General features: G+C 42.4%; 1 protein-coding gene and 1 long non-coding RNA gene across 2 annotated transcripts in view; both read left to right on the top strand.

Annotated features, from left to right (window-relative positions):
- The first annotated feature begins 315 nt into the window (after nt 1-315).
- LOC115570000 (uncharacterized) lies at nt 316-3,779 on the top strand. The gene is made up of 2 exons (XR_003981659.1): nt 316-376; nt 2,740-3,779. It is a non-coding gene; the product is annotated as an uncharacterized LOC115570000 (long non-coding RNA).
- A 3,274-nt stretch (nt 3,780-7,053) lies between these two features.
- Nucleotides 7,054-21,320, top strand: part of LOC115569883 (NACHT, LRR and PYD domains-containing protein 14-like) — a 56,757-nt gene continuing 42,490 nt past the window's right edge. The window contains exons 1-4 of the mRNA XM_030398089.1: nt 7,054-7,427; nt 14,206-14,359; nt 16,843-16,997; nt 17,250-19,116. Coding sequence (XP_030253949.1) covers nt 7,265-7,427; nt 14,206-14,359; nt 16,843-16,997; nt 17,250-19,116 — 2,339 coding nt within the window. The 5' untranslated portion in view covers nt 7,054-7,264. The remainder of the gene's footprint in view (nt 7,428-14,205; nt 14,360-16,842; nt 16,998-17,249; nt 19,117-21,320) is intronic.

Below are 21,320 nucleotides of genomic sequence, written 5' to 3' on the forward strand. Positions count from 1 at the left end.
TGACTAATTCAGAGTTAAGATATAACCTTTGCCCCATGCGCCTCACTTCATGCCCAGATTATCTGTGTTTAACCAGCAAAAATGAATTGGACACGCCCTAAATTAACTAGGGCCTTGTGCTGTAGACTGTCTAAATAGGGCCCTGAATGTTTCCAAGCAGGAACTTTGTCTTATAATCTTACACCATTTATTCTTTTTTCAGATTGATCAGCTGCAGTTTGTCAGAGATCAGCTGTGCTTCTCTGGCCTCAGCTCTGAAGTCCAACCCCTCCCATCTGAGAGATCTGGACCTGAGCTGTAACAACCTGAAGGATTCAGACGTGAAGCTGCTGTCTGATCTGAAGGACAGTCCACACTGTAGACTGGAGACTCTGAGGTCAGTAGAGGGTTGGAGTCAGTCAGTGTTTCCCATTAATTACTTAGACTGTGGCGGTCCACCATGGTCTAATTTGTCCCGCCACCGTCTCAGAGTGAACCGAAAAAATTCTTACACTTAATAACATACAATAATAACATAAAAGATCTGTAACTTGTGTTTCGCACTGCAGCTTCAGCAAAGCATCTCTCACTCCCGGTCAGTCGGCTCTGACCCCCCCCCCCCCCCCCCCCCCCCTTGCTGTACGTGGCGCGCTGCACTCATACACACTTTCATTACTTACTTACTTTAATTTTTGAAAATTGCATCTGTCCAATTTTGCTTCGCGTGCGGGTGGGGCATCGGTATCAATTTATAGCTTGATTTATAGTTTTAAGTATGGCGGATACAGCCGGGTGCGGGTTTGCAAATTAAGACCTGTGCAGGACTCTGTCCTACAAATGTCAATATGCAAACTGCTCCAAAAACGAAAGTGAAAGTAAAAAATTGCGCTTGCAGTAGGGCTGAACAATATATCGTTATCGTATCTATATCTAGATATGAACATTCAAGATATTCATATCAAACAACGATATAAACGATATAGATTACCCCGCTCGCCCTGCACGTACAGCTCTGGCAGTTACAACAAACATCCTTTTTACGATTGCCCTTGAATGCACCGCTAAGGCCAGCCAACCACAAACCTTATTTCATGCTTGCTGTGGATCGACAGCTGAAGCTAACCAATGACAAACATACGAGGGCGGGAGTAGAGAGACGGAGACTGAGACGCACACACAACTTGGCGACTTTCTAGCTAGTTTAGCGACTTTTCAGACCCTTTTAGCGACTTCATTTCTAAAAAGCAACTAGCAACAAAATAAGCGACTTATGCAGATCATCAGGGGAAAGGTGAGAAATATATTATATTGCAATTCTCCTGCTGCTCAGAGTCATCAGTCTGCGGCTCCCCTGCAGCAGCGCCGGCTCTCTGTCCTCTCACCTGGCTGCAGGTGTGTATGTGGGGGGGCTGGCTGGGGCAGCAGGAGCGGACGCTGCGGCCGCTCACTCTGTGAATTTGAGACCGTATAGCTGCCGTCTACTCTGTTTTGATCCGTTAATTCTCTGACTTCTTAGTCTTTCTAAATTCCACTGGTACTTTACCAGCGATAACCTGAAGCTGCTGAGTCTCGATCTTCACTCTCACTGTTTTTCTCCAGATTAGGATGTCATCGTTCATCTTGTAAAAATGCACATAGTTCGTTTGATCTCCTCCCTCCCTTTACTGTTGTTATTTCAAATATATTTGTCTCTGTAGTGAGTTTGTGATTATTTGGTAAAGATTTCTCTATCAACCATTTGTATATGGCTTAAAATAATCTCTTTATTTTTCAGAAAAATCCTTGGTTTTCACCGAACCCGTAGTCATATCGTATCGTATCGATATCAAGATATCTGGCATGAATATCGAGATATGAAATTTTGTCCATATCGTTCAGCCCTAGCTTGCAGCAGTGAGTGACACAGCTGTCTGTGTATCGTTGGCATGAGTGGAATGTAGGGAGAGTAGTATCAATGTGTATTTTGGATGTTTTCTTTCCACTAGTCTGAAAGAAGACATGTTATGGAAGTTGTGGATGTTTTTGCCTGCCATGTCTTAAGGCTGCAGCTAATGATGAATTGATGATGTACCCTCCGAATCCATTTCATTTTTTATTACAATTTAGCTTATAGTTTAATTATTTATTAAAAAATGAACAAAAAAATAAACTAATTCAACACAGGTTACCACTTTTGCTTTATTTCTTTGATGGCTCAGATGTATGCTCTAGTTGATTTTGTGTTTTCACCATTCGTATCTATACAACCAATGTGTTTGTGATTAAATTGCGTACAAGAGCACACAGTTCTTCATAGATCCAGCCTCTTAATTTTGCTTTCAAAGTGCACCAGATTGATGCATTTAACTTTAAAATGTTAAAAAAAAAATCTTATTTCCATATTTGTCATTTAATGTTTCCAAAGAAGCTGAAATATTTAAATGTGAGTGAGACTCTGGTTTTTAACAGCAGTAAATCATCATTAAAGTGAGCTGTGAGTATCTGTGTTCCTGCAGTAATGATGCGTTCAGGGACTGTCAGCAGTGAAACCTGCAGAGTAAACAGACTTGATGTCCAAAGTGTCTGCAGGTCTGTGAGCTTCACTCCAACACGTTAACATGAAGCTGAAAGGAAGCTGGCTACGCTACACAGCCGCTCCACTTGTGGTCTGAACAGGACTGAAGTCCTGCTGGTCTTTATATCACTGACTGACAGCTGATGGAGGGAGTCTCTGGAAACACTCATTTATCACTTCTGCTGTCTCTCTGCTTCTCTCATCAGATGGAGTTGATCTCTGCCAGAGTGATGAGAAAGGTGGAGGTGTTGAGAGGATCAGCTGTGTCCTGATGATCCAGAGAGGTTGAAGCAGCACCATCAGCTGGTGGGTGGAGAGGCTCTGACTGGGCTGTGTTACTGGGAGGTGGAGTGGAGAGGAGAGCTTCATCCAGCAGTGACTGACGGACCAATCACAACAAGTGGAGATGACTGTCAGTGCTGCAGTGTGAACTGCTCTGAGATCAGCTCCACTGTCACACACAATGTCCAGTCCAGCATCATCCCTGTGTTCCTCTGGATGTGACAGAGTATCATCAGTGTATCTGGACTGCTCTGCTGCTGCTCTGTCCTTCTACACAGTCTCTGCAGACACACTGACACTCCTCCACTCCTTCTGCTCCACACTCACACACCTCCTCCACCTGGACCTCCACCTGGACCTTTATTATTTTATTCACTCACATATTCTGAACACATAGTATTGCTACAGACAGTGTTGTAAACGCAGACAGAAGAAGTGTTAAACTTACGAACAGGGCTTGAGTAAAAGTCCTAAAGCATCTGATATTAAATGTACTATTAAAAGTAGATTATGCAAATTATTCTGTTTACTCTGAGTTGACCAATCAGCAGCCGGGTTGATAGGTGCAATATGCAGCATTTTTCTGTTTGTTTCTTCTTTCCTGTTTTCCTTGTTTTTCATTTTATTGCTGATAAATTAATATAAAAATGCTCTTTGGCTCTGATGCAGCATGTAATCTGAAAAGTAACTAAAGTTGTTGAGTAAATGTACTTAGTTACATCCCTCACTGTCTCCACATTAGCTCTCTTTATGACAACAGAACTGTAGATGAACACATTTAATGTGATATTTGTGTTGTGCTCTCTGTTGCAGCTCCACCCTGTGGAACGATGGAGTAGTGCAGTTAATTTCCACATGTTTCTGATCAACAGTACAAGTTGATGTTGCAGAGTGAAGTTCTGCTTATTACCACTAATATCAGCTGTTTGTCATGTTAGAATAAATGAAGAGGATCAAATCTGAACACAGTCTGGATTCAATCGAGGCTTTACTGAATTTTCTGGACTGACTTGTGTCTGGATTTTGGTGCAAAGTCAGCAGCTTCATATTTCATCTTTATATAATGTTTGATATGAAAAAGATGTGTTTAACATGCTGATTCTACACTTTATATTCATTAATCATGTCTGTGAAACAATCACAAGTGCACAGAAATATAAAACTCTTGATTTTTACAGAAAACCAACAAATCCTGTTTTTGACTTTAAAGTCTGTGAAGTTTATCAAAGTTTTATGTGTGACCCTGCTGGTTTTCACATCACGTCATCAGCACAGACACATGACGTCATCCTGTGGAGCTTCTTCTCACAAAAGTCATTGTTTTTTGTTATTTATGTCATTTTAGTTTTTCAATCCACATGAAAATCAACACAAATGTATAAAGCACAGCATCATCTTTACACTGCCCACAGCATTAATGATGTCAGAGTCCACCAGCACAACACCAGTTCTATGAAGAAGTCCTCCATTGACCATCTGCAACTTAAGAAAAGTCCAGATATAGAAATAAAAGAGAGCTCGTCTTTACGCCATAATAACTGACAGAAAATGAAACAGTGAAGAAGTCAAAGACAGACAAACACCTGAAGGCAAATACATTTCTCCAACATATAACATCAGGCTCCTGTGACATGTCTCCTTTAATGAAAGACACAAACTAGTTCCAGACGAGCTGATGTGACTTTTATTAACATGAAGTCAAATGATGCGTTCACTGTCATTAACTGAACTCGCTCTCTGTGTTCTGGTCTGACTGGACTTTTCCAGTGGTGGAGGATAATCCTAGCAGCTGAAATAAAGCCTGGTGGAGCTCGGGCTGATGCTGGCTGGGGGATTGTGGGTAAACGCCACCTGTCCCCCAGGAGGCAAAGCTGAACTGATCCAGGCCCAGCTGATCCCAGACACTCCTGGACTGCTTTAATGAGTTCCTTCCAGAAGGGCAGAACCAGAGTTCAGGCCCACATCACATGGAGGAAGGTTCCCACCTGCCCTTTACATTTCAGACACTAACTGTTTTCTAGTGAACCCTTTTTATGAAGGCGGACAGGTGTAAAGTAATAACCATGAAGTATCTTATAGTGTATAAATCTGCCTCTGGCTTCTCTTGTGAACCAGCCTGCACTGGAAATGATCTTTGCCCACGAGTCCTCGTCAGTGTTACATTCAGATCCCTCTGCCATGTCAGCCTGAGATTCTCAGAGTTACCATACATTGAATTCACAGTTATCTTATAAAATGTGGAGGCTGACTGTTTATTTTGAGCTCATTTAAAGTCAGACTGTAGCACATTATCATCCCCAGGTAACTGCTTCATTACACTCCCCAAACTGCTTCTTATCTGCAGATATCTCCAGAAATCTGATCCGTCTTTGAGGGTAAACTGTGGACTGACTTCTTGAAAAGATTTGAATGTGTCGTCATTAATAAGGTTGGATATATTTCTGACACCAGCGACAGCCAGGAATCCCAAAGAAGCTCTTTGTCCTACTTTAACTGCAGGATTGTTCCAAGCTGAAGAGTAAACCTGCTTATCGTGTGAAATCTTTCATGACTTGTGAAGTTTAGTCCAGATATTCTTTGAATGCTGTAAAATTGGGTTAGTTTCTTTTCTCCCGGGATTTTTCAGAGATATTGTGATAAAACCTCAAGTGGACTGAAGGGCGGTAAGTTCTGGTTCTGTTCCGGTCCATCCTAAGTGGTTATTACTGTCATTAGTCTGGTGTTCTGCCAGTTTCACCATTTCAAAGACCAAACTGTGCAACTCCACATCGTACAGGGAGAGCACACCTTTACTTCTTGTTGTAGAAAGTTTCTGGAGATTAATCCTCGCTCTCTTCACATTTCATAAATCATTCTTTATCATCAGATTGACGTCTGTCTGCAGGCCGAGCACGGACAGACGGCCGACTTCTCCCCACAAGACAAGAGACCAAACCTGAAAGGACAGAAAAGACAAGAAGGAAACAAAGAAAGAAAGAAAGAAAGATAGAATCGTCTTCTTTCATTCATCTCTTTTATTCCTTTTTACTTGTGACGACTCAAACTGACATTTTGTGTTCTGCCTTCTTGTTTTAACTCACCTCAGACGAGGCTTCATCGTGATCGGCTCGACTGTGGAGTGTTTATTCTGTAATGTTGTCTTCATGAGTTTCCTGCTTTTTCTTGTCTGTCAAAGGACTTTGTGAACTCTGTTTTTAAAGCTGCTGTAGAAATAAAGATTATCAATATTGTTGTTGTTGTTGGATTCAAAGCTGATTTACTTCCTGCTCAAAGTGTTTCTCTGCTCTCTTGAGCACATTATGAAAAATAATGAGGGATCCTGCGTATCTAAAAAGTATTTTACCTCACAAACACAAAATAATAAAACACATCAAGGTCAATAAGAGAGAACGAGAGTAAAACTTTAGTTACATTTCCATAAAAACAGGGTTACAAATAACACATTTGTTCTGAATGAAGAAACAAAGAAACATCTGTATGAGATAAATGTTTGGACCTGATGTTTCCTGAACCCTGAACGTGGAACAGTCAATAAAGACATGTTTGTGTTTTATCCACAGACACAAGACAAGTGTGATAAAACACACGTGCACTGGTCCAGAGTCAGCTTCCTCTCAGTGAGCTGTACATGCAACATGAGTGTGCGTCTGCTAGAAGACTGTCCAACACATGGACACAGGAAGTGGGGGTGCTGAGGGGCCTGCAGCCGCCCTCAACAAGCCATCATACAACCATCAGCTGATTGATGGAAGTGTGCTGCGTGACTGGATCTCACTACATGCAAATAAACACGTCCAAAATCTACAAGAAGGCCCAAATATTTAAGAGCTCGTCTCAGTCGGAGCGTCTTCAAACTCATCAGTGATGAAAACTGAGCAGTTTTAAAGGGAGTCTGGTGAATTTCTCTCCCTCTTCATCTCCTGCTGTTGTTGGCTGCAGCTGCTGTGGCTGCTCTGACCTGTATATACGTCCTATATCGCTGCTCAAGGCTGGAATCTGCAGAAACTTCTCACATGGTGTAAAATGTTAGTCACTATTTGCTTGAAGTTATTCTCTAATGAGTAGAAGTGGTGCAGCTTCCCTGGTCACACAGCTGCAGTCAGACACACAGCAGTGAACATGGAGGATGTCTGATGGGAGAGTGAACAGCTGAGGGAGAGAAACGTGACGTCAGCTGGTAGTTTGTTGGTTCGGACAGCAGGCGGCGCTGCTGCATCAACAACGAGCTGAGACTCAAACACCACAGTGTGTTTTTCACACAGTCACAGGGAGACGAGCTGGACTCGAACCTGTGACATGGACACATGTTATAGTGGCACTCAGACATTTACACAGTTTCTCAGGAGGAAACGGGATTCTCTTGATGCTCGTGTTACTTTTCAGTGCAGCCATCAGGATTATATCTAAGGAATAATATCAGACGGCCACATTCACCACGTCACCTGTTACATGAAGGTGACGGTGACGTACGTACGTAACGTGGCCCGTGGCCGGGGCCAGAGAGTGACCGTTGGTACGAGTTGGACCGCGAAGATGTCTGAAAGAATCAAACCGTCAGGCGTCGAGAAAAGGAAAAGGAAGAAGGTTGAGGAGGCAGAAAAACAAGAACAAGGTAATGTGAAGTAATGCAGTGCGCACCAGGTGATGAACGTTTAGCGACAAAACGTCTGTTTTTAATTCAACATGTAGAAAAAGATGTCAACGGCTGCGCTGCTGCTAGCTAGCTAGCTAGCTGTAGACTGCGTCAGGCTCTGTTGCCACCGGCGGTCTCAGTTCTGTATCAGAGAGAAACTGGAACTCAGAAGGTGACGGTTGGATTTTTGTCTTTAGTCAAAATGAAGAAAAAATAAAGAAAAATAGGTTTATGAATTTTTCCTTCCTCAACATATTTTTTTTAGTTTATTAGTTTAGTTATCTGAGTGAAAATATTAAGAGATGTCTTGAAACGTAGCTTCCATCTTCCAGATGAGTTTGTGATGATGTGTTTTTATGAAAAGAGTTGATGAGGAAAGTGACAAAGTTGTTGTGGTGTTACAAAGACGACTGCAGCAGCAACATGTCTGTGAAGAAGCTGTTCCAGGACAAAGCTCACGTTGAAGAGCTGAACGTTACCAAATACTTGTTCAGCTGATCTACAACCAGAAACATTGTTGAAGGGAGGTAAACTCAGCTGACCAGGGGAAGATTGTCTGACAGCAATCTGAACTTAGTTTGCTGTGTTTGGTTTATCTGTGTTAGTTTGAGCTGTTCAAGCAGAGGGAGGTCATCATGGAGACACCTGAACAGGAATGAGTACACATGTGATTTACAGGAAATGACAAGAGGAGGAGCAACACTGACCAGAGGGGAGACAAGGAAGTGAAAGTGTTGAGTCAGTCAGAGTTCAGACTCCATATTAAGTGAACAGAGCAGCAGGAGGAGGAGAAGACGTCTGAGGCAAGGTGAGTTTTATTTCTACGTATTTCTATTTCTACATTGTTTTACACTCAAAGTCTCTGATTCTTCTGTGAGTACAGCGTGACTGGATACAAAATTCACATTGAACAAGAGACAACAAGCTCATATTTAAATAAAACTGACGTGTGTGTTTGTGTGTGTGCCTGTGTGTTACTTCCTCCTTCCTCAGTTCAGACTCAGCTTTCTTATGACTCTTGTGTTATGAGCTCAGTCACCCCAATTTCCACTGGATACGTCTCCGCTGCGTTGCGTCTCCGCCACGCCAGCGGAGCAGATACGTTTCACTTAAGTCAATGTGTCAATCTCCACCAGGTCCGCTGCGCTGCGTATCTGCTCTGTCCCAGCTCCGGCAGTCCGGAGCCCTCCGGCAAAAATACGCAGGACTTCTATATCTGCCGGATGCCGGGGCACGACGCAGCAATTCAGCTGAATTTAGCACCGAGCAGACAGGAAGTCAAGCGCTAAAAATAACAAACAGCATCCGGTTATCTTTCAAAATAAAACACTCCGTGTTGACACCAGCACACAAATCTCAAAAAACAGACAAACACAAGCTCTTCTGCTGATCCCTCGGTCGGGAACACTTCGTGTTATTGTTCTTAATAACACAGACCTGTAACTGCGGTCGTGAGTGATTATGTGATTATCGGGTGAACTCCTCTGCCTCGTGAGCCAGCTGTCTACCGTACTGCGCTGCAGCGGACTCAAACCGCAACCGGTGGGGATTACCGGAGGGCGGACGGCGGAGCAAAACCGGATCGGAGCTGCAACGCAGCGGACACGTATCCAGTGGAAATTGGGGGTCAGTGTTGCTTATTTCTCAGACTGACTGAAGTCCAGAAGACAACAATGGTTTTGTTTTACTGGATTGAATTTCATATTAAATATTTTCAGGGAATAAAATCTTGTGGCTGAACAACTTATTGCTTTTTTAGATAAAAACAGGGGTGTAGTTGTCGGGGGCCGCGGGGGAACGGCGCTCCCCCATTGTTTTTGGCGAAATTTATTCATAATACATACTGCAATTCACAAATATAAATAAAATATTCATTGTGTCACGGCGGGCGCGGTCACGCAGGATTTGAAGCCCGTGTGAGGTGGCAGTGCCTATATGAGAGGAGAGAAGCAGCGCCGTCTCCTATTTGCAATGCCATACGTCTGTACTTCAAGCATTCATGCAATTATTAGGACTATAATTCGTCACTTTTTGCCGTGGGGCGAAAATGTGCATAATTTTGAATCTGTGTTTTGAGAATCGCCGTGTTTGTGTGTGTGTGTGTGTGTGTGTGCAGGGCAGTAGCCACCATTGAGGACACCGAAGTCATGTCCTCGGTATTTTTTTTCCTTAAGTTTCTTTTTATTAAAACCGAAAGTAAACACGGTCGCGGTGTGACTGCAGGTCTATTTTTAGATCGGCAATTGAATGGATCAGAGCAAAGATGCAACGTAGTGGTAAGAGGCTGCATCAATTCAAGTTATCATTTGTTGCAGCAAGAAAGGCAGAGGATGATCAGGCAAAGAGGAGGAAAGGTGAGAATTGTAATAAGCTAAGAGAATGAGAGAAATAGTGAACGAGCCTACAGATGCAACAGATATGCTAACCTGTAACCTACTGTAAATGTAGCCGAGGCAAACAAAATGAAAGGACATGCAAGGAATCAGAATATTTTAAGGCCATGTTCAGTCACAGTATGAATTATCCATCAATAATATTATTTGGATGTTTGGATGGATGAATAAGTAACAATGTGACTAAACATGGCATTAAGATATTAGGTCATGACTCAGTAGTATACTTAGACTTGCTTGATACTTGATTTTAAAAGTTCAACAGGATGAGACAGGAGAGAGAGATGAAGAGGTTGAAGGGACAGAGACAGGAGGAGAGGAGAGAGAGAGAGCAGGAGAAGGAACCAGTGAGATGCATGTGGAGTCAGGTCCATTATCAGCCCATGACCCGGATACATACAAAGGCCAGAGTCACTGCTCTGATGAAGAAAAAGGTAAGCTATGGTGTTACTGTACTTATTGTTACCTATATGCAATCTTTATTTATCAGCAGTTTTGAGTCAACTGATTTGATATGGGTTAAATGTGTATTCAATGATTTCAGAGTCATTGCAGAAAAGAACTCCACCTTTATCATCTCACTCTCTCTCAATCACCGTAGCTTATACCAAACACTTAATGAATACAGTTACAGATCATCTTAGTTGTAGTTTTTGGTCAGCAACACCACACACACACACACACACACACACACACACACACACACACACACAAATAATTCAGTTACAGTTTTATATATATATTAATTTTACAATTACAGCAACACACTGATACAAAGACACACACTGAACAGTGATAAAATCCCCACTACACCACTGGATAAAAATGACCTCTGATCAATTTCAGTCTGGCTTCCGTAGAAACCACTCGACAGAAACAGCACTTCTTAAAGTATCAAATGACATTTTGATGGCAGCAGACTCAGGTGAATGCACAATCCTGGTACTATAAGACCTTTCGGCTGCGTTTGATAGTGTTGATCATAATATTTTGATAAACAGACTGCATAACCTGGTTAGCTTGTCTGGTGCCGTGCTAAAATGGTTTACTTCCTACCTCTCTTGCAGAAGCTTCAGTGTTTATGTAAATCAAGTCATGTCAGACACTACTGAATTGTTATGTGGAGTCCCTCAGGGTTCAGTCTTGGGCTCTATACTTTTTCTATTGTACATGCTCCCACTTGGACTACTAATTGGACAGTTCAGCAATGGGTCTTACCATCTGTATGCTGACGACTTCCTGTTGTACTGCTCCTTTAAAATGTCTAAATTTGACAAATTGACCTCCTTATTAACGTGCCTCAACTGTTTTAACGAGTGGTTAAATTATAACTATTTGCAGCTAAATTTGGAAAAGACTGAAACTTTAATTATTGCCCCTGAAGGCAGTGTTCCTTTTATAAAGCAGCACATTGGTGCCCTAGGTTTTCAGTCAAACAGAACCTTAGGAATCTGGGAGTTGTGTTTGATCCAGCATTGTCTTTGGAGCATCACTCCAAAAAACTGATCAGAAGCTGTTTCTTCCAACTGTGGAACATCTCAAAAATAAGAACAATTGTATCTAGGCCTGAACTGGAGATGATTGTGCATGCTTTCAGTTCGTCTCGCCTGGACTATTTTAACAGCCTTTTCAAATGTTTTAATAAGAAAGTGCTGGAACGTCTCCGAACTGTCCAGAATACTGCTTCAAGACTTTTAACTCACACAAGTAAAAGGGCACATATCACCCCGGTTTTAGCCTCGCTCCACTTGTTGCCAGTTCATTTTAGAATCCATTTTAAAATTTTAGTCCTTACTTTTAGAGCCCTGCATGGACAAGTCCCCTGTTACATCTCTGACCTGATCCAACTCCACACTCCCTCCCGTAGTCTCAGGTCATCAGGTCAAATGCTGCTCGTGGTCCTTCACACTCATTTTAAGAGTAGAGGGGACCGATCTTTTCAAGCGGTTGCACCCAGGCTATGAACTCAGTCAATTCTTTTAAAAAGCACCTAAAGACGTTGCTGTTTGTTTGTTGCTTTTTTGTGTGTGTGTTCTCCTCTCCTATTTATTGCGTTTTATTTGCCATTGCTTTTATTTGTTGTATTTTATTTGTGAAGCACTTTGTGATTTCTATCTGTGAAAAGAGCTATATAAATAAAGATTACTTACTTACTTACTTAAAATCCTCCAGTTATTTGCAGTCAGACCAGAATGTTCTGCAGCACTGACACAAGTTACATCCTTACCTTTAAAATAAACTCTTTACTTTATTAGTAACTGCCGTCACAAAGTAGCTTGTTACGTTATCTACTGAGAGAAGTAATAATACATAGTATAGTAATAGTGGGTATAACAGTATAAATTGTGTTTGTTTATTCAGTTTATTCAGTCATGGAAACAAAGAGAGTTTGATTATTTAGTTTGTATAGACATAAAATATAAAATCAGTCAGTGAAGATCTGCTCACTTAAACTTCATAAGTATCAGCAAAAAATACTTACAAATAGTTAATTTTTTAAACAAAATTGAAAATGAGCTGGATAACCAAGTGGATCAACTGACTGCCCTGACAAACAGACACACACAAACAAACACACACCACCTTGCCAAGGTGAAGGTCTGTGGGATTGTGGGTGTTTTCTCATCAGGAACAGATAGACCGCTGTGTGTGTGTGTGTGTGTGTGTGTGAGAGAGAGAGAGAGAGAGAGAGAGAGAGAGAGAGAGAGAGAGAGAGAGAGAGGAGAAGAGAGGAGAGAGAGGAGGAGAGAGAGAGAGAGAGAGAGAGAGAGAGAGAGAGAGAGAGAGAGAGAGAGAGAATAACTATGTAACGCCCCTTGTGGGCTGTGGCACAAGGACTTGTGGGTATTCTGTTGTTGTCATTGTTTATGGTTAATTATGGTTCATGAATGTGTTTTGGAGAGAGAGAGAGAGAGAGAGAGAGAGAGAGAGAGAGAGAGAGAGAGAGAGAGAGAGATTCATCTTCAACAAACCGGTTTGTCTTGGTTGAGACTCTTGAACAGGCTTGTTTGATTCTCATGTTCTGAGTTCACTGTCAGTGTTACTGGTTACCTCTCAGACTGACTGAAGTCCAGAAGACATCTGGATTTAATTTTATATGAAATATTGTGTCCACCACTTCCGGTACAGCTGACAAAATGATTTAATAGTTAATGTTAGGAGGAGCTTGAATGGAGACCCAAGTGCAGGACACAGCAGGTTTGGAGCAGTAAATGTGTTATATTGTCAGGTGAGGACTGAAGGCTCCTGAGCACAAAGAAACACAGCAATTTAGCATACAACAACTCACAAGGAGGCTAAGTACTATAGGAGCCGTGAGGTGTCTACCACAGTAGTGAGACAGCAATCTGGCGGTGAGTGGTTGGAAAGCCAGGGTAGAAGTGCTGCAGGTTGATGAGCTGATGAGCGGCAGGTGTGCAGACTGGGCGGAGTAAAGAACCAGTTGTAGGAAGCTCAGCTGAGCCAGGAGGGAGAGCCACACCCATGCCAGGACACAGACAATCACAACTGCAGAGAGACAGACAGAGGGCACTGGAAACATAAGGAAGGGAAAAACAAAACACAGGAACACACTAGGAATCTTCAGAGGCCCCAACCACGGCCGTAACAGTTAATCAGTAAATCGTTATCAGCAGGTTCAGCCTTAATTAAACATGAACCGCTCAAAGGTCTGTTTTATAGACTTGGATCAAACTGCACAGGCAGACAAGATATTGTGTTGTTCCAGTGTACAATAAATGTTGGTCAAAAGTATCATGTTACTGTTAAATATTAACAGAATGTGTTAATATTTCACACTAAGGACTGTGAGCCTCTAACATCTGAGGTTGAATCATATTGCAAAGTTATTTTTGGTAGTTTTGCTAATTTCAAGCAAAAAATTACAATATAAACAATCCCTGTATTTGATTTAAATGTGATTTCACAACATGTATGTATTTTAGAAGCTGATGAAAACATGTGATTTATTGCAGGACTATTCAGTGAGGTTACATTCTATTGAGCAAAGAATAACAGAGAGAAGCTCATAAAGTGATCACACCACAAACCTGAGCAGGTGATCCAGGTACATGAAACATGGAGGAAGCAACCAACAAGTTAGAGAGAAAGTGTGCAGGCAGTTAGTTGAGTCTCTGTTTTGAGTGGACAGAGCAGGACATCATACTGAGGGACGTCCCTTTAATTACACATAAACATGGCCCATCTTTGTAAATGTCACTTTTGTTGAGCATCACATTGGGTGATGAGTCTGCAGCTTCACCAGCTCCATTTTACACCTTCCTCCTCTTCTTCATCTTGTTTCACCTGTTTGTCTTCCTCGTCTTCATGTTGTTCTCCTTCCATGTGCTACATATTTACCTCAGTGCTTTCTGAAGTGCAGAAGATGAGTGATTGTGTGGAGGAAGAGGAGGACGGAGCAGAGTCTGCAGTCTCCAGCTGTCTGTCTCTGAAGAGTGACCGGTCCAAAGAAGGAGAACCTCCAGACTTCAGTAAAGAACCTGGACCCTTAGACACAAAGTAAGAAAACTGATACTTCAGTTTATATTATATCATTATATTAATTATATCATTACTTTTATATTGGTGTGTATTTATATATGAATGTGTGTTTGTATATATTATATATATGGAAATTACATTTGAAAAAGTAGTTGTTGTATTGTACTGTATATTGTAATTAGACATGAACAACATAAGATTTTTTTTTTTTTTTTTTAACAACTTTATTTAAGGCATATTTCAATTATAGACACAAAGCTTAACATACAAACAGACATACATATCAATTCTCATTAACATAATCCCATACTAGTACCCTCCCCTTCTCCCTCCCCACATACCCTCCCTTGGGACCAAGAGTACAGGAAAAAAAAAAAAAAGATCCAATGCTGCATATCAATCAATGGGCTAGTCAGACAGGTTGAGTTGACAAGAGAAAGTGCCAAGGCAACATGATTGGTTAGAGATGTAACTTCTTTACATATTCAATAAAGGGAGACCACACTCTGGTATATGTGTCACACGAGCCGTTCAGTGTAAGTCTTATCTCCTCTAGTTGAAGAAGAGACAAAACCTCCTGAATCCATCTCCTGAAGGGTGGGCATTTGTTAGATTTCCAATTCATTAAAATCACCCTGCGAGTAATAAGACTGCAGAACGCTATTGCTCTCTTTTGTGCATTAGTGGAACCTATTTCTGAGGGCGTGACTCCAAATACAGCGTGGAGTGGATTAGGCTTAAGGGGTGTGTTACATAAAACTGACAGACAGTCGAAAAATAGAGGACGAGAAATCAACCAAAGAGGGACAGGACCAGAACATATGGCCGAGTGACACTTGGTCGTCACACCTGGGACAGGTAGGGAGAACAGACGAGTATATTTTAGCTAGCCTATCATTGGAGTGATGTAACCGATGGAATACTTTAAATTGCATCAGCCCATGCCTTATACATATAGAGGAGGTGTGTATGTTGGAGATACATCTAGCCCAGACATCATCCGGTATCACAATTTCCAGATCCCGTTCCCATGCTTCGTGCATTTTAGCGTTCGATTGGGGATCCATATTATGTATTATATTATATGCTTTGGAGATTAGACCCCTGTTCCATGGATTCAGGTTTAATAAATCGTACACAGAATCTTTGTTCGGCGGCTTGGGATAAGTAGGGAAATGTTTGGAGGCAAAACTGCGTGCTTGGAGATATCTGAAAAAATGAGATCTTGGGATATTATGGTCTTTTACTAGGGCTTCGAAGGACAGGAAGGAACTCTCATCGAACAAATCATCAAAGAAAACCAGTCCGTGCCGATGCCAACCAACAAAATTCTTGTCCGTCTGTGAGGGTGCGAAGAGATGGTTAAAAGAAAGGGGGGAGAGGCTATTCATCTGATCAAGGTTAAAATGCTTATGAAATTGTACCCAAATTCTAATGGAATTAGACACTACAGGATTAGAAAAAGTCTTGTTATTTGTCTGTGCTGCCAGTGGAGCTGTTGAACAACATAAGAAGTTACTTTTTAATATACTGTTGTAACAGTGGGTTCTACACAGACTGTTGCATTATGGGTTGTCTGTAGCGTTGATGTTGTTGGTCAGTAAGTCACTTAAGTTCATTCTTAATGTTTTTAAGTCAGTCCTGATTTTAAAATGAGCCAAGAAGTATCCCAACATCTTCACTGTCAAAGGATAAAATGATCTGTTAAACAAGGCCTAAACAAATAAAGCCCCTAAAAACTGAACCAAACATGAATGTGAGATTTTTAAATTAACATCCTTCACATGTAAAAATGTGTTTAAACTGTCCTTTAAATTAATCTGACCCCATAAAGGAGAGAGAATTTAGAATATAATAGAATGATTTAAATACATTTATGAAGTGCTACATTTAGCTGCTCCTCATCAATCTACTGCTATAAGAATAAATGGAGCTAACAGGCTGCAAGCTCTTGTTTCATAAAATCAACTTGGGAATCAAAGAATGCATTCTTGAACATTTCCTCAGACAGAATGCAGTTCATGTACTTTGATTTTATCCAAAGGTTTCAGACGTTCTAAAGATCATTGTGCATTATGTTAGTAAAGTAAACATCAGGGTGGTGGAACATCAGACGCAGTCAGCAGCTGAGTTTTGGGGTGACATCTCTCTCTGTCTTTCTCGTTATAATGTTTCTGTAAAGATGCTCTCAGGTACAGACATTTGGAATTTAATAGATTTAATGTGAATCGCGCTTAGTAGTGTAAAACTCAAAGCCATCCTACAGAAAACAGGTTTCAGCTTCTGTTATCATCAACATAGATCAACACAGTTTGGACACATCAGTCACTGTGTTGTGAGATTCGACCTGCTTTGACTGAGATTGTTGTTTTATCAAGAGGAGAGAATCTCCTATTTTGATTAAGTAAAACCTAAACATAGCATGTTTTTTGTACTGAAATTAAACCATGGTTTCTAATCAGGTTGATTTTCTTTGATCTCTTCAGAAAGACAGAGGGAAGTGTTTCTGTGGAGGAGCAGCCGTCCTGCTGTTCTTTGTGTCAGGACGTCCTGAAGGATCCAGTCTCTACCAGCTGTGGACACTGGTTCTGCAGACAGTGCATCACCTCATACTGGGACCAGTCTGCTTCATCAGAACACTCCTCCTGTCCCCAGTGTGGAGAAAGATCCAGAACAAGAGCTGGACTGCAGACAGTCAGTCAGACTAACACTGTACAAAGTAAGACTGAACATCTGTCTGCTGATGTCATCATGTCTGAAAACAGGAACTGTTCATTTATTAAAGGAACAACTGTTGTGTTCTGTAGAACATTTAATATTATCATGAATATCATTCATTCAAAAACATTTTTATTTAATCAAGATTCTTGCTCTCAATTTAATCCCAGAATATTTCCTTCTCTGTCAGCTGATAGTGTTCTGCAGGAGGCTTTAGATGAACATAAGATCAGTCTGAGGAGGAGATGTGAACGTGTGACTGAAGGAAGTGATGAAACAGGAAGTGGTGAAACAGGAAGTGGAACCCTCCTCAACAGGATCTACACTGAGCTCTACATCACAGAGGGACAGAGTGAAGAGGTTAATACCCAACATGAGGTGAGACAGCTAGAGACAGTTTCCAAGATGGAGACCCTCCATGACACTCCAATCAGGTGCTGCGACATCTTTAAAGCCTCACCTGACCAACAGAGACGCATTAGAGTCGTTCTCACCAACGGCGTCACTGGAGTTGGAAAAACCTTCTCGGTGCAGAAGTTCACTCTGGACTGGGCAGAGGGCTCCGAAAACCAAGATGTCAGTCTGCTGGTTCTGCTGTCGTTCAGGGAGCTGAACCTGATCAGAGATAAGCAGTACAGTCTTCTCAGGCTGCTCCATGTTTTCCATCCAACATTACAGAAGGTGACAGCAGAGAAGCTCGCTGTCTGTAAACTTCTCTTCATCTTTGACGGCCTGGATGAAAGCAGACTTTCACTGGATTTCAACAACCATGAGGTCGTGTCTGATGTCACACAGAAGTCATCAGTCAGCGTGCTGCTGACGAACCTCATCCAGGGGAAGCTGCTTCCCTCGGCTCTCGTCTGGATAACTTCCAGACCTGCAGCGGCCAATCAGATCCCTCCTTCATGTGTGGACAGGGTAACAGAAGTACGAGGCTTCACTGACATCCAGCAGGAGGAGTACTTCAGGAGGAGGTTCAGTGATGAAGATCTGTCCAGCAGAATCATCTCACACATCAAGACCTCCAGGAGCCTCCACATCATGTGTCTGATCCCAGTCTTCTGCTGGATCACTGCTACAGTTCTGGACCACATGTTGACTTCAGACCAGAGAGGAGAGCTGCCCAAGACCCTGACTGACATGTACTCACACTTCCTGCTGGTTCAGACAAAGAGGAGGAAGCAGAAGTACGATGAGGGACGTGAGACGAGTCCACAGGAACTGATGGAGGCTGACAGGGAAGTTCTTCTGAAGCTGGGGAGGCTGGCGTTTGAACATCTGGAGACAGGAAACATCATGTTCTACCAAGAAGACCTGGAGCGCTGTGGTCTTAATGTCACAGAGGCCTCGGTGTACTCAGGAGTTTGTACAGAGATCTTCAGAAGGGAGAGTGTGATCTTCCAGAAAACAGTCTACTGCTTTGTTCATCTGAGCATTCAGGAGTTTCTGGCTGCAGTCTACATTTTCCACTGTTTCACCAACAGGAACACAAAGGTCCTTGAGGTTTTCCTAACAGACTCTACAACAAAGTCTGTTTTGGGGAAGATTTCTATGTTGTTTGGTACAGGGGTTGGTGGCCATGAGACCCACTACCCATCCCTGGATGACTTCCTGAGTAGCGCCATGGAGAAATCCCTTGAAAGTAAAAACGGCCACCTGGCTCTTTTTGTTCGCTTCCTTCATGGCCTCTCTCTGAAGTCCAACCAGAGACTCTTGGGAGGTCTGCTGGGTCAGACAGACAACAGTCCAGAAACCATCCAGAGAGCCATCAACAACTTGAAGGAGATGAACAGAGATGATGTCTCTCCTGACAGAATCATCAACATCTTCCACTGTCTGATGGAGATGAACGACCACTCAGTTCATCAGGAGATCCAAGAGTTCCTGAAGTCAAAGAACAGATCAGTAAAGAAACTCTCTGTGATCCACTGCTCAGCTCTGGCCTACATGCTGCAGATGTCAGAGGAGGTTCTGGATGAGTTGAGCCTGAAGAAGTACAAAACATCAGAGGAGGGACGACAGAGACTGATTCCAGCTGTGAGGAACTGCAGGAAGGCGTGAGTCCAGATGTGATTATAAACATTATAAATCAGTGTAGATTAGAAGTTTAATTCTTCAGATATACAACTATAAAATCATTTATTTTGAAATAGCGCTTCAATCTTTAAATACATTTGTGATTATTTAAAAAAAAAAATCAAAAATCCATTTATTTCTAATGATCATTAAAGGTCCCATATTATTCTGTTTTTCATCAATTTCACACAGCTGTCAGAGGTCCAACAAATCTGTATTCGATATGTATTGCCCCAAACACATCCATGGTCCTGAACTCCAGCTGTTTAAAAGTCGCTCTGCTGAGCTCTGTTCACAGCACTCTGTTTCTGTGCCTGCACCTTTAAATGCTAATGAGCTGCGTCTGTCAACGCCTACTTGGGGAGCCTTGTCTGCTGTCACTCTCAGGGAGGGGAAGCCCCTTATGCTAACGGTAGCATGCGCTAATGTTTACGTGGATGTAACACTATGGCTTGCGAAGATTTTTTCGTTCAACCAAACCAGTTTGACCCAGAATCGGACCCAGAAGGAGAGGCTCCGGTAGAAGTACAGACTCTGCAGCTGCAGCAGGACGTTTCAAAATGGTTAGTTTGGCTGAATAATATTAGTTTGTTTGTATGTGTTGTTACAGCTACTTAGTGTTGTGTCGTTCGCGAGCGTGTCGTTCAAAAGAACGAATCTTTTCAGTGAACGAAATCACTTCCTGAACTGATTCGTTCCTTTCTCAGTTCAGTTGTGCTCAGCAGCGAGCATGCCGGCGGGGAGTGGAACTGCCGCGACTCACACACAGAACTGTGAGGACACAATTCACGTTTGCGCTGATTCGTTCATGATTCGTGAACCTACTGCATACAGAGAACTGTCGCTGATGAGGTGATTCTCGTTCACGTACTGTGCTGAAAGTGGTGCTGTGTCACTCACTCAGGGCAGAGGAGTAGAGTGATTTTACTGCACAGTAAAAGTCACTAACGTTTGCGAACGACGTACTGGCGTCCCTCCCTCGTTCGCGAACGAGGAGGTGATTCATGAGGAGGTGATTCATGAATCACCTCCTCAGCAGGTCTTTCGCGAACGAGGGAGGGACGCCAGTACGCGAATCTCGTTCACGTACTGTGCTGTAAGCGGCGCAGTGTGTCACTCACTCACTCAGGGCAGAGGAGTTGATTCACGTCCAGTAACCTACTGCGAAAACTAGCGCTGTGTTGCTAGCATCTGTGTAGCATCATGTTAAGTGATTTTACTGTGCACAGAGGACACTTTCACTGTGTCATAATTTTAGTGCATGTATACCACTCAAAGCAGCGCTGCGTCTCCAGCAAATGATTGTGTACTATAGTCTGTGAACGCACCGTCCCTCAGTAAGTGAACGTGAACCTCAGGGCTGATTAATGAACTGAATGACGGATCGTTTGGCTGCTTATCAGTTCAGGGAGTTGGAGAGCACTGAACGATTCGGTGAACGAATCTTTTGAACGAATCATTTTAATGAACGGATTCTAGAGATTCAGTACAGTAAAAAGAACTGCCGTTCCCATCACTACAGCTACTGCCATGTAGCTAATGGCTAACAGCTAGCGAAAGCTGTGTTTGTCTCCAACACAGTCTCCAAACTGTTCGCATCGTCTCTGTCTCCAGTCTGCACGTTTCCAGACTTTCTACTGTGACAACAAAGCTCCCTCGTAATATTATTAACATTAAACTCGCTTCAAACGCCATTGCATAGCGGACCGAAGCGGAGCTAACTAGTTAGCCAGTTTCAAGCTGACTTCACCATACTCGTCGGCAACTGTAAATGCTATCAAACCGCGGCGACACTTATCGCTGGCTCGGGTGCAGTTGCTGGGTTCAGTATGGTTGAGACTGATCCTTTTAGGAGGGTCAGTGTCGAGGCAAAGCCAGCTTTGTATTGACTCTTGTTACTGAAGCAGTCCGACGTGAGGTGGTTAACACACACATACAAGCTAACACGAACCGCAGCCTGCACGTTGTCATTAAAAATGAAACACGACCACTGTCTCTTCTGTTGTTCTGTAGCTGGGACAGAATATAGGCACTTCTGTTGATTTATACACCAACAACAGAGCAATTGCGTGTCTAGCTCTGAGCGACAACGTTGTGAAACACTGCTGTCTGGTGAGCACACACATACAGCACTTTGGGAACTGATGTGGGTACATTCCCATTAAAAATAAAATCCATCCATTGT

This window comes from Sparus aurata, chromosome 19 (assembly GCF_900880675.1).
Source record: "Sparus aurata chromosome 19, fSpaAur1.1, whole genome shotgun sequence".
NCBI lineage: Eukaryota > Metazoa > Chordata > Actinopteri > Spariformes > Sparidae > Sparus > Sparus aurata.